A 12,251-nucleotide genomic window follows, 5' to 3' on the forward strand; every position below is an offset into this window, starting at 1 on the left:
TTGGCCTCGGAACAGAGTCATTATAGAAACTTCGCTCTCAATACATACCAGCCTCGTCGGAGAAAGCGAAAGAGTCAGGAACAGTGGACGGAACCAAGGAAAAGATGTCTGAACTACCCAAGGGTCTATCTTCATATCAGCAGGCAGAACAGGCCGTCCAGTCCCTCAAAGACCGTCTACCGGCAGAACTACAGAGCCCACGGGTGGCTATTGTGTGCGGCTCTGGTCTGGGAGGCCTTGCTGACAGCATCCGTGATCACCCACGAGCAGAATACGACTACGGATCTATTCCTCATTTCCCCAAACTGACAGGTAAGAGTTGGCGGCTCCCCCTTGCCTGGAAAGACCCCTGTACTTACTGGTCAAGTTCCTGGACATGCTGGCAAGCTGGTCTTTGGCTTTCTGGGTGAAGACATCCCGGTTGTGTTGATGGTTGGCCGCGCTCAGTAAGAAAATCCTTGACCAGTGTTGCTATAGCGTAGACACTGATATGTGCCTTCTACAGTTACTACGAGGGCCATTCCATCCACCAGGTTACGTTCCCAATTCGTGTTTTTAAGCTGTTGGGTGTTGAGACAGTTGTTTGTGAGTTCAAGCTTCTGATACTGAAAGGGTTCTTGCCTCCATTAACACTATCGATAAGTAACAAACGCGGCTGGCGGTCTGGATCCAAACTACGCAGTAGGCGATATTGTGCTGCTGAATGATGCAAGTTTACCGTGGTTCTATGACAAAGTGGTTTACTGACATAGCAAAGCACATTTTCCTGTCCGGTCTGGCAGGCAATCATCCGCTGCGGGGACCCAACGACGAGGAATTTGGCCCTCGTTTCCCTCCTTTGTCCGATGCATACGATCTCGAGCTCCGTCGCCATGTGCATAAAGCCTGGAAAACGGTGGTAGACCCGCTGAGTAAGAGAAGACTGCACGAAGGAGTGTATGCCTATGTCGGAGGTCCCAGGTGAGTTGCGACGATCACATATCAACATGCCCACAACCGCTATCAAAGGACCCCGCTGAAATTCCTAGCTACGAGACAAGAGCCGAGTGTCGCATGCTGCGTCAACTGGGCGCCGACGTGGTTGGGATGTCCACGGTCCCAGAGATTGTGGTCGCCAGACATTGTGGTATTCGTGTCCTGGCACTCAGTCTGGTGACAAACAACGCTGTGCTGGCTCCTGTTCCTCGTGGAGATGATGGTCTCCTCGAGGGAAAAGACGTGAAGGAGCTGGATGCCATCCTTCAAGAAGGCAAGGCTAACCACGAAGAGGTTCTTGAGGCTGGCCGCCTGGCTGCTATAGATATGCAGGTAAGTCTCCAACGTTACCTTGAACTGCGCGGAGGATAACATCGAAACAGCGACTCGTTGTACGGGCTGTCTCCAACATTGTTCACCAGTGACACTCTCAGTGGTTCAGCAGGTGGCCCCGGACACTGTTCAACGTCGGTAGAGGCCGAACAGGGATTTCATGTGACATAGTTTACCGCCCGATATATATCGATAGATATGCGCTTCACTTGCCTCTGGTGTTCCTCTTGGCTCGCAGCTTGTTGTAGTAAGACTTCTTACCACTCTGCTTCGCAGCCTGGATGTCTCTGTATTTGGACTCGAAACGACGAGTCTCCCTCTCCTGAACCATGGCTTCTTCAACGAATGTCTTCTTGCGGTCTTTCTTGGCGATGCGGCCACTGAAGAATTCTGTTGGGCCTTCGATGATGGTTCCCACCTGGGAGTAGGTAGGAACTTTGAATTTGCCGTTTTCCTTCTTGTAATGTCTTTTGGGGTCTAGCACGGATCGCATCCTGAGCATTTGGAGGTCTCTTTTGAGTTCGGGGGTTAATTCGGTCTTGGGAAGGTTGAACCAATCGTCACCTGCGGTGGGTTTTTCCTTTTAGAGCATTGAGATTAGCATTCATCCCAATAGAGCTTGGTTGAAAAAGACAAGAAAGTTTGTCGTTGCTCAGAGTAACTATGAAAAATAGAACTCTCATTGGCGCAGCGCAGCCCAGTACGGGCTGTGGAAGCTGCATCGAGGGCTTTCGCGATGGGAATATTTTCCTCATAGCAACGGGGGTGACGAGGGACCGGGTATTTTCTGGGGTCTTACCTTTTTCTGCGCTTGGCCCTTCACTGGATTGACCTTCGCCAACTCCGACGTGTTGGCTGCATTCTTTTTGAGATCATGAGGAATACGAGCAGAGGGATCTGCCGTTGCAACATCATTTTGCTGGCGGACATATGGTTGGAGGGAAGTGTCTGGTAAGAGCTTCGGAACGCTTCGCGCACACAATGTTAGTCTTCAGGTCAGACGCAGGACAAGACCCGGAGATGGATGCGAGGGAAATGGAATCTGATCTGCATACCTTGGCACTAAGGCATCAGTGTTATCGTTCGTGGTTTTCGTAGCTCGCAACCTTTCCTCAGCCTCAAGAAGTAACCGGTGAATATCATCGTCTGCCATACAATCTTCCTGAGCCTGCGATGTAGCAGATTGTTTGATTGCTGCCTCCATGATGAAGGCTTTGGGAGTCCAGAAGCCAAGCAAAGGAGAAGGAAGTGGAGGACTAGAAGCAAGAAGAGAACTGGGAAGGAAGAAAATTGCTTCTTATATGTTGCTAAGAGAGACCGAGAAATTTACGCGCTGGGAAAATTTTCTGTGTGGGGCGCGCAACTCGACAGCGCGCTAACCATTTAGAGTAATTACCTAGGATACCTCCTCCAGGTACCTTAGATGCACGAGTATAGCCCCAAGTTATTAAACCCTAAAGACTTTGATTTCAGTAAATCTAGAGCCTACCTACTATGATTCTGACCAGCCTCATTCTGATCAATAGCAGCATATATGGCTCAGCATGCACAAATAGCTTTGTTACAGAGTTGTGATCGATGTTACCTTATGTAACCGGACATAATTACAGCAGTAAGGCCAGTACAAGTATTCACTCCGTAGTGGTATTGTAGGTACGCATCACCATTGGCAATATCCAAGTAAACCCAATCAAGAACCATCAGAGCCTTGATAGAAGTATTCCGGTGATACATTCAATTACTGCTCTATATCCCTACCTCTACTTCAGAAGAACTTAGCCATATACATCCTTTTGGTCCAGTTTATTTCCGAGAGAAAGGCAGGTTGCATGGGAATACCTTACTAAGCCCCCTATTCCCCGCGTCTTTCCGCAACATCAGGCAGAGCTTGGCGTGTGGTGCTTAGTCGCGCGCAGCTGCGACCGCATACGAGGCATTCTGTACCTACCTAACCTTCAACGTCATCACCACAGCCAACTCAGTGGTGCGCTTGCTAGTTTGCTGCCATCGAGTGACGCCAGTCGCCTACTATAACAAACCGCGAATTTCTATGATCTAGTCTGGACAGACCGCAATCAACCCCGCTTCTCCTTGCTTTCCGTCTCTGCCTACGCGACAGATATAGCCGTTTCAGTGACCCGACGATTCGCAACATACCCTTACAATAACCGACGCTGATTGTGCGACTCACGCGATACTATCATCATGGAACAAGCTGCGCAAAACGCCGGACAACAGCAAGGCCGACAGCAACCCGTGTATGACACCCGGAATGGCGGTCATTACGGTAAGCCGACGCCCTCATACAAGCGCCCTGATCTTATGGTTCTCTCCAGCTAACATGCGTAACTCTTAGGTGCCAGCGCTGCGGTATGCCTATCCTCTCGTCCTTGACTAAGACATATATGACATACATGGTGGCATTCAGACATAGCTGACCTCAATCCAGCTCTCCGCGCAAGGCTACGCGCCCGTAGCCGAGCTATATACCGGGACTTGGGCTAATGTACGTCCTACCAATGCCTCCCACTACATTGCGAAGCTAACGAGGCACAGGTCAACCAGGGACTGCAGGGAACGGCCCGAGACATCCTGACGACGTACTGGCAGCACATCATCAACCACCTCGAATCAGATAATCACGACTACAAGATCCACCAGTTGCCCTTAGCCCGCATAAAGAAGGTGATGAAAGCAGACCCCGAGGTGAAGATGATATCCGCGGAAGCACCCATCTTGTTCGCGAAGGGCTGTGACATCTTCATCACGGAGTTGACCATGAGGGCATGGATCCATGCTGAGGATAACAAGCGGCGCACTCTGCAACGGTCGGACATTGCCGCTGCCTTGTCCAAGTCTGACATGTTTGATTTTCTCATTGACATAGTCCCTCGCGAGGAGGCCACGTCGCACGCTAAGCGATCCAGCCAGGCCGCTGCCCCCGCCGGCCCAACTGGGCCAGCGGGCGCTCCAGGGCAGATGCCGCCCTCTCAGCACGGAGTCCAGCACCATATGGCTCCGCCGGAGTACGCTTTGGGGCAGCACGGTCTCCAGGACCAGGAATACCGGCAGCCCACCATGTATGCAGGTCCGGTGCAGTCAGACCCAACTGCAGCTTATGGACAGCCGCAACCCCAAATGTTTGAAGGCATGTATGCATACTCTCATCTGCCTCCGCAGCAGGTAAGTTATATCATCCTTCCGGGACCTCTTCAAGGCTGTCCGATGGCTAACCTTTATAACAGTGAATGTCTGGCAAACCTGATATCCCGGTTTTATTGTTACCCTTTTTATGGTCTACTGTATTTCTTTTTATGCGCTGCGTGACGGACTTGGATTTCTTCATTTATGAACGTTGAGTGACCAATGAGAGCATTGATTGTTATTGTTATGGACAAGAGCCCTTGATATACACGTGAGATACACCCAGTGTAGTGAATAAGAGTGTGCGGGCCTTTTGTAACAACCGAAAGTCATTCTCCGCATCTAGGACTTCTTAAATCGTGAAGAAAGTGTTGAAAACTTATCAGTCTTTACTGGACTTTGTTGTTGAACACTGCGGGTGACCCTGTTTTGCAATTCGGTTAGTTACATAGTGTAATGCGCGAGGTTCACCTGGAACTTACTTCTCCAGAAGAATGGGCCCGTTGATGGCGTCGACACGGCCATACTTCTTGTTTCGTGTAGAAATATCATAAAATTCATCAGTGTTCTCGGCTTGCATCAACTGTACCGTCTGGTGAAGCTCGTCGAGGTTTTCTCGAAGGATCGGGACCCCAAGGCTATCGACAAATTGATACAGATATTCAACATCTTTTGCAAGGGCCATGACGCCATTTGGATTGATCCGTTTTACTTCCGTGGAAAGCGGAAGTGCCTAGACCGACGAGTTAATGGTGTATAAAGCGATTCTCAGGCGCGACAGGATACATACGAGAATCATGTTCGCTGCGTGACTGAGAGCATCGAAGTAGATGAGCTCTTTGATCCTTGCCGGCAGGCCGAGTAATGTGGAGTTCATAATGTTGGAAAGGAACCGAGTGAGCGTCTGCATGTAATTGCTGGGTTCTGTGGGAGGCACAGCGGCCACCCAGTCGTATTCTGCAGTTTCGATGAGATCGTCAATTTTCGAATTGACTACTTCGAAGATACGTTTTTCCGCGACCTTCGTATTGCTTTCGAATTTTTTAGTGGCTTTCAACTCCACGGGGCCGCCAGCGGAGTTCTGTGACCTCGCCGCAGCAAGAAGCAATTCCAGCTCATGGCACGCGAGTTCAAAATGCTCAAGATTGATGAGGATTTGAACGATTTGGCCAAGGTATTGAGAGGCAAGACGCTCCACGAGCGTGTCACAAACGCGCTCCGAGAGAAGTTCATCCAGTGCCTGGTTCGATCAGTGTCCAGGACTTTTACAGTGTTCGGCTCCAATACTCACATCTTTGAGTGTTTCGTCAATGACACTGGGATAGGGAAAGTCATCTGTGGCAAAGAAGTAGAATTGATTCAGGAAGTTCCTGATGTCGATACAGCACAGGGGATACATCTGCGAAAACGGCAAGACACACGGGAACCTTGGAAAACCATTAAGCTTCATCCTAGAAGAGATGAAAAAGACAGAGGGGGATAACACATACGTTTGTTCTTCCCGTGGCCTCTCGGGATTGTACCAACTGACATTGAGGACCTTATCAAACTCCTCCGGGGTCTGGATTGGCATGGGCATATAATCATCTGTGGACACGATCTTTCGTGGACAGTAAGTACAAGCATCATGGGAAACGCGACTTGGGTGGCAAGTTACCTCTTGAAAGTCGTCACTGAATCTGGTCTTGAGCAAATCCGCATACCGTTTGAACAGGGTCAATAAGAATTCATCAAACATCCGAACGGGGAATTCCCATGTCTGTGGACAAATCAGAAACGGTGGGACAATAGGAACGGCCATAGATGCGACGAACGTTCATGGTTTGCATGAATAATGCGATGAGGTTTTTGATTTTCAACAAACTTTCAGCGTTATCAACTTCCGGCAGGGCATTTGATATCAGTGTGATAGCAGCCTGGCACATGGAGTCCCACAGATCATCGACCTGCTCGGAATGGTCAGAAATAGTCTATTAAAGCGATGCGAGAACTAGGTAGACAGGGGCGTACGTCAACGGGTGATCTCAGGTTAGGCACTCGCTTCATCGTAGAGCGTTCCACAATTGCAAAACCCGCCATTTCTTCCAGGAGATTGTGGAGACTGTGTAAACTAGACCGATCTTCATCGATCAGGGTTATCGATGCAGGGAGCAGCAGCTCCTTTTGTCGACGTCGGGTATTTGCGTATTCGATCCGGAACTTGTCCATTTGACCCAACGATTGGTGGATGTGCAGACATTCAAAGAGCGGAGTAAAATCGACTTGAAGTTCCTCGTTGTGCAAAAGGTCATACTCCTCATGTTCATCAGAAACCAATTCGATGGCCGAGTTCAATTTGAAATGCCCAAGATACGGCATCTTTTCGGCCCTCTCTTGCAGCCGTGATTTCCGCTCACCCGTATGGTATAGGGCGATCTCTCCGAGATACTGTGACATCTCTCGAATTCTATACAACCATGTGTTCAGATCAGACATCACGGCCTCGGCTATCGCTCTTTGGGTCGCTGGAATGGAACGCTGAATCATGTCGGCAATTTTATATTGGCTCATTCCTTTGAGGTGGACTTCCTGGAGCTCCTCAAGGGCGCGAAGCGCAGCATAATGATTCTTCTTCGCCAGCAGTCCGTGAACCTGATTTGCCAGCCGGAGGACCTCGAGACAGTCCTGAATAGCCCGGAAGGTTTCATCGATGTTTTGTCTATGATTCCGCGATTCCACCAGGGCCTTTTTCTGCTCGGCCAATCGTTCGGTGCTGGCCTGGATGGATTGGTTGAGGTCTAGGATCTCGGCTGTCAAGCTGACAGTACCTTCTCGAATCCGGAGCAGCTGGTTGACCGAAGTGACGAATTCTTGGTGATTGGCATTGCAGATGGACTCTATCTCGGCTTCCTTGTCGCTCGCGAACCGTGATAGCGTTTGTAACAGCTGAGACGTCCGATTTCCGACGCTGTATTCTCTGATCGAAGGTATTAATTGATCCAGGTAGTCTGCATCCGACGGTGATATGATAATCTACAATTTCAATATATTAGCAACCGTCAAGTCTTACTGTCAATTAGGTCTTCACCTGGTTCAGTATATGTGACGATTCATTGCGAGGGGAGACCATCGACGGCATGTTGGTGAGGTGTCAACTCGAGCATGAGGTTGAAAGAGGTAAGGCACATGGATAACCCGGATCAAGGGAAGTTGAATGCGAATGCCGTGCTTATGATAGCGTGAACTTGGAGAGAATCGTGGGTGAAGCCTGAGAACTGGTCGTGATCCAGAAGTCATAGAGAGCTCTCTGGCAGGGATGATTGCGGAGTTGGAGTAGCTCCGCTGCCTGGGCCGTTGATCTGTAACTTACCATCATACATCGATCTCGTCATTACCATACGTGATACATAGAAACCATCTCACAGAATAAACATAGTATTATATTACATGTATTATATGGTATGAATATAATTAATATAATACATATACAGATAAGGTATCGAGCAATAGATTGGGTTCCATAAGCTTGAGGACACCAGTGTGCGTTCATCAATCTTAACGTAGGTAGGAAAGACTGAGTGACATCTATAAAGAACTGTCCTGCTCTATCTATCTAGCACAAGTCATATACAGAGTACTATGCATCGATCCAATGTGCAAGGATGATACAGGAAGCCTGTCTTTGCCTCTACATTGCCTATGCATTATTCTACTAATATTTCACTACTGTACTCTGCTGACATAGGGTGAGAACTGGCATATCTACTGCAGTTTCCAAGGAGGACTGGATTTTTGAATGAGTGGTATTGTGCAATTGAACAACATTATCTCTTACTCTTCCCCCACCTGTCTTTCAACTCCGCTCGTGATGCCAGAATCAGCCTCCAGAAAGAGGGAGATAAGACAAAAGACATACAATACCGTGGATATGGTTCTGTAAATCCTCCAATTTGCGATGTTATAATAGTGAGAGCCCATGTGTCTTACCAAACAGTCTTATAGGGAGAGCCAGATAGGTTGATGATATGGACTTTGATATAGTCTCAAATCCAGCTAACAAAATGTACCATATAAAGAAGATCTTCTCCAGTGTAAAGAAAGAGATGGTAATCTGTTTGCTCCAGCATGTAGGTGAATCCCAGTGCATCTGCGCCGAGCCATGCTGAGTCGTGCTGAGTCGTCAGAGTGATCTTCTCTGCTGGCTTTCACGGCGCAGGCCATCCCCTTTACACGCTCCATCGCTTCTGGTGTTGTTCTCCATTCATTCCCATGATACGCTTCTTCACCTGCTTTCTTCTCCCAGAGTCTCTCCCCTCATTCTCTTCACTAAACGTGAACAAAGTGTCTTGTGTCCTTGTTGTAGTACTGTTGTTCATGTACATTTCCTTCGGGTAATTTCTGCTGTCTCAAAAAGCACCTTTTACTGTGATTTGTTATTTCTTTGTTTGTTTTCTATCTGCGTCGTTCGTCGTCCATCTTACGCGTCCCTTGGTTTCCAAGGCACATCGCAGCTTTCAACCTCAACCCAATCCTTGGTCGAGTACATCTCCCCAGCACTGCAAGCATGAGAACGAACGGATCATCCCGTGGCCTGAGCAGCCCCTGTTCTACAAGTGGCGGAGCATCCCCAAATGGCTCTCCAGAGACCAAACTCACCGTCTACTCACCAGAGGATCTACGGTCCAAGGGTCGTTCGGACCCAGTCCTCGTTGGCCCATCAAGTGATGGCGGATATCGAAAGCTTTATTCAGTGTAAGTGGAAGGAGGAAACCCCAGCCTGTTGAAAATCTACTGACTAGAAGACAGAGCAGCAGCTTCAGACCCTTTCCTGATGCCCACAGGCGCCTCTAACAGAGCCCAGCTTTCCCCAACGGCTGCAAGCTTTACACCGACTGGGATTAGAGAGACTGAAGCCAACAGAACTTTGTCCCGATCATCGTCTCGTTGCTTCTCCAATGTCAGCTATCTATCCTCTCATCCTGGATCTGAATCCTCCGGACCAAGAAATGGACCCGCCAAAGCCCCCCAGGGGTTATCGTCGAACTACGGAGTCATCGGCGACGCTGAAGGTGCTAGAAGAGATTCAGCAATCCGACCCTCACTTGACAGATTCGACGTCGAGAGGCGAAGTCGTGCACTGGTCGTCGAGAACGTCCCAACTAATCTTTCTTACATGTCTCTTGCTGGATTCTTCAATGTGAGTGATCCACCAGCTCTTTGTAGCAGTCCAAGAAGCTAATGGTGAGCAAGCGGCGTGAGTTTGCGACATTGAAAGGTCCACTCCTGACGGAGCTCAGTTCCATGGGTAAAGTATATGTTGCATTCGCAGATAGCCGTGAGGCAAAGAGAGCGATGGAAAAGGTTCACCTTCTGCGCCCGGAGTGGCGTGTGTTTCCCCTTACAGCCAAAGAATATGTGCAGCATTCAGACGCGTCTCTTGTCCCCAAAACATCCGACTATGAAGGTCAATTGTTTGTGACTATCTACTACGACAGTCGGAACCCAGGGTTGAACCAGCACTCGGCCACACGGTCCCTCGATGCTATTGCATCGACTTTTGGCGACGTGAAAGATCTCAGTGCCCTTCCGACTGCCCAGGAAAACGTTAGCGAGTTCCATGTTGAGTTCTTCAACACCCGTGATGCAGAGAATTTCCTGACAACGCTCAATGGGACAACGGTCGATGTAAGTCTGAAGATGAAATTACTGAGAGGTATGCTGATCATTCAAGGGACTACGTTTTCGAGGTTTCCTCGTTCAAGCCAGACGTCGATGACAAGTTATACTTTCCTCGTGCTACTTCATCTCCAGTAAGGGATGATTGTACTTCCTATGACCCTTCGCGCTCGAGAAGCGCCTCCTTGACCCCAAGCCGAACAGGCCATTCACTGTACATGGAGCTTAGCCCTACTGGCCGCTCGACTGTTCCACCCGGTGAGCATGCCGGACTCATGGACTGGATGTCTAGGGCTGGAGAAGGGATCTCGCCGTCCCCGCGCCGTGAACCCGGTCGGTACGTGGACATGAGACTCAACAACCAGAATGCGGTAGACATTGAACGGATTCGTCTTGGCCTTGATGTTCGCACCACGGTGAGTGCTCGAAAGCTCCGCGGATGTTAGCTCGGCTGATTGTTTCAAAATCAAGATCATGCTTCGGAATATTCCCAACAAGATTGACCAGGTAAGGCCCGTGCGTGATGCTGGAACGGCGAAGTGCTTGGACTGACACCAGAAGACCATGCTTAAAGCTATTGTCGATGAGACTAGCCACGGTAAATATGACTTTATGTATCTACGCATTGGTAAGAGGATCAGGACCCTCGGACGACGTGATAAGTGACATGAGCGCTGACTTGAACCGGATTAGATTTCGCCAATAATTGCAAGTATGCTCGTCCCAGCACAACATAGCGCCTTGTGCCTTTTCACTTACCAATATAGCGTGGGATATGCTTTCATAAATTTCGAAGATGTAAGTTTCGTCCAGACAGCTTCGCATACTGTTACTAACTTCTTCCCAGCCGATTGATATCATCGACGTCAGTACCTCCCGTCATCTGTCTCCTGGCTACACTACTTACACTGTTTCAGTTCGTCAAAATGCGCGCTGGGCGTACTTGGTAAGGAGACAATCATCTAGCACATCCGTGATATTGACGACCGATCTGCAGGAATTGCTTCAACAGCGACAAGGTCGCGGAAGTGTCATACGCAAGTAAGCGATGTGATGGATATCTCCGCGTTCCTGCTCTGACCCTCGATCTAGCAATCCAGGGCAAAGATTGCCTCGTGCAAAAGTTCCGGAATAGTTCTGTGATGCTGGAGCATCCATCATTTCGCCCCAAGGTGGGTGCACATCAATCCTGTTGCGGATTTCAAGGCAACGAAATAACATACGGCATATGCAGATCTTCCACACAGGAACTGGACCTCTCGCTGGTACTGAGGATCGCTTCCCCGGTCCTGACAACCCATCGAAGATGAGACGCAGTATCGAGAATGCTGAACATGTTGGTGAGTACGACATGCTACAGCAACAGTCGGACTACATACTCATCTCTGTCATTTGCCAGGTTTATTTGCTCCACGTGTCGGTCAGCAGTATCGTGACGAACAACGTCGCCGTCGCTCACAGTTTGACCGCGGAACCACTGCTGCGGAAAGAGAGATCATATATGTCCGCACGCTGGGTCCGAGACACACACCCGGCATTAGCAGTGGGCTGCGGAGCGCTCCTTGCACCTACCCCGGTTTGAAGTCCTGGTTTGAACCGACTTTTGCCGAACGTGGTCCCCGGACTTCTTAACGGAACCACCAGCACCGACGTATTGTGCGCAAAGTTGCGAGAGAACCAGTGACTTTCTGACAAAATGAAAAAACGCCACCCCAAAAAAGCACGAATTGTATGTGAATATGTTGAATTTGCGATCCAGGACTGGGGAAGATCTCACGTCATCTGGAAGCATTGTTGCCGTTTTTCTTTTCTCATCTCCAGAATCTGACTCCCAGTCTTGTCCGAGTTCATAATCATTGGGGATACAGTCAACATTATTGACCCATGGGAGAAACCATTCTATGCCCTGGCTGGCTTTGGTGTGGTGCCTCGGTTCGAGTCTAAGATGTTGGAGTGATCTCCGTTGGAGGCCTTTCTCTGTGAGATTCAGGTGTCCTTGTCGCAGTGCCTGATAGTTTAACAAGTCAATGGAAGCAAAAGGTCAGCTAGTCTGGCCGTCGCTACAAGGCTGTCAACTCTGAAGTGTTGTAGACTGTAGAAACTCCTGCAATAGTAGGAAGTCATGAGTTGCACAATGGCTTGTG

At 49.2% G+C, this 12,251-nt stretch overlaps 5 protein-coding genes across 5 annotated transcripts; 3 read left to right on the top strand and 2 right to left on the bottom strand.

Annotated features, from left to right (window-relative positions):
* Window positions 1-104: 104 nt before the first annotated feature.
* ATEG_05630 (purine-nucleoside phosphorylase) lies at window positions 105-964 on the top strand (the record flags this gene model as incomplete). The annotated part of the gene is made up of 4 exons (XM_001214808.1): window positions 105-312; window positions 368-446; window positions 506-585; window positions 714-964. 4 exons carry the CDS (start codon window positions 105-107, stop codon window positions 962-964), a joined length of 618 nt encoding a protein of 205 aa, XP_001214808.1.
* A 549-nt stretch (window positions 965-1,513) lies between these two features.
* On the bottom strand, window positions 1,514-2,512 carry ATEG_05631 (Fcf2 domain-containing protein; the record flags this gene model as incomplete). Its single annotated transcript, XM_001214809.1, has 3 exons — window positions 1,514-1,888; window positions 2,108-2,276; window positions 2,364-2,512. 3 exons carry the CDS (start codon window positions 2,510-2,512, stop codon window positions 1,514-1,516), a joined length of 693 nt encoding a protein of 230 aa, XP_001214809.1.
* A 1,001-nt stretch (window positions 2,513-3,513) lies between these two features.
* Window positions 3,514-4,635, top strand: hapE (CCAAT-binding factor complex subunit HapE; the record flags this gene model as incomplete). The annotated part of the gene is made up of 3 exons (XM_001214810.1): window positions 3,514-3,633; window positions 3,865-4,460; window positions 4,554-4,635. 3 exons carry the CDS (start codon window positions 3,514-3,516, stop codon window positions 4,633-4,635), a joined length of 798 nt encoding a protein of 265 aa, XP_001214810.1.
* A 159-nt stretch (window positions 4,636-4,794) lies between these two features.
* On the bottom strand, window positions 4,795-7,570 carry ATEG_05633 (Rab GTPase-binding exocyst subunit SEC15; the record flags this gene model as incomplete). The annotated part of the gene is made up of 9 exons (XM_001214811.1): window positions 4,795-4,876; window positions 4,935-5,185; window positions 5,243-5,692; window positions 5,744-5,822; window positions 5,943-6,052; window positions 6,110-6,211; window positions 6,267-6,398; window positions 6,463-7,464; window positions 7,520-7,570. The coding sequence occupies 9 exons, from the start codon at window positions 7,568-7,570 to the stop codon at window positions 4,795-4,797; spliced, it is 2,259 nt and encodes a 752-aa protein (XP_001214811.1).
* A 1,425-nt stretch (window positions 7,571-8,995) lies between these two features.
* On the top strand, window positions 8,996-11,739 carry ATEG_05634 (putative meiosis protein MEI2; the record flags this gene model as incomplete). The annotated part of the gene is made up of 12 exons (XM_001214812.1): window positions 8,996-9,183; window positions 9,238-9,628; window positions 9,682-10,055; window positions 10,163-10,523; window positions 10,579-10,614; window positions 10,666-10,735; window positions 10,801-10,819; window positions 10,875-10,905; window positions 11,025-11,053; window positions 11,105-11,279; window positions 11,342-11,423; window positions 11,468-11,739. 12 exons carry the CDS (start codon window positions 8,996-8,998, stop codon window positions 11,737-11,739), a joined length of 2,028 nt encoding a protein of 675 aa, XP_001214812.1.
* Window positions 11,740-12,251: the final 512 nt, after the last annotated feature.

Source organism: Aspergillus terreus, genomic scaffold, assembly GCF_000149615.1.
Source record: "Aspergillus terreus NIH2624 scaffold_8 genomic scaffold, whole genome shotgun sequence".
Classification (NCBI taxonomy): Eukaryota; Fungi; Ascomycota; class Eurotiomycetes; order Eurotiales; family Aspergillaceae; genus Aspergillus; species Aspergillus terreus.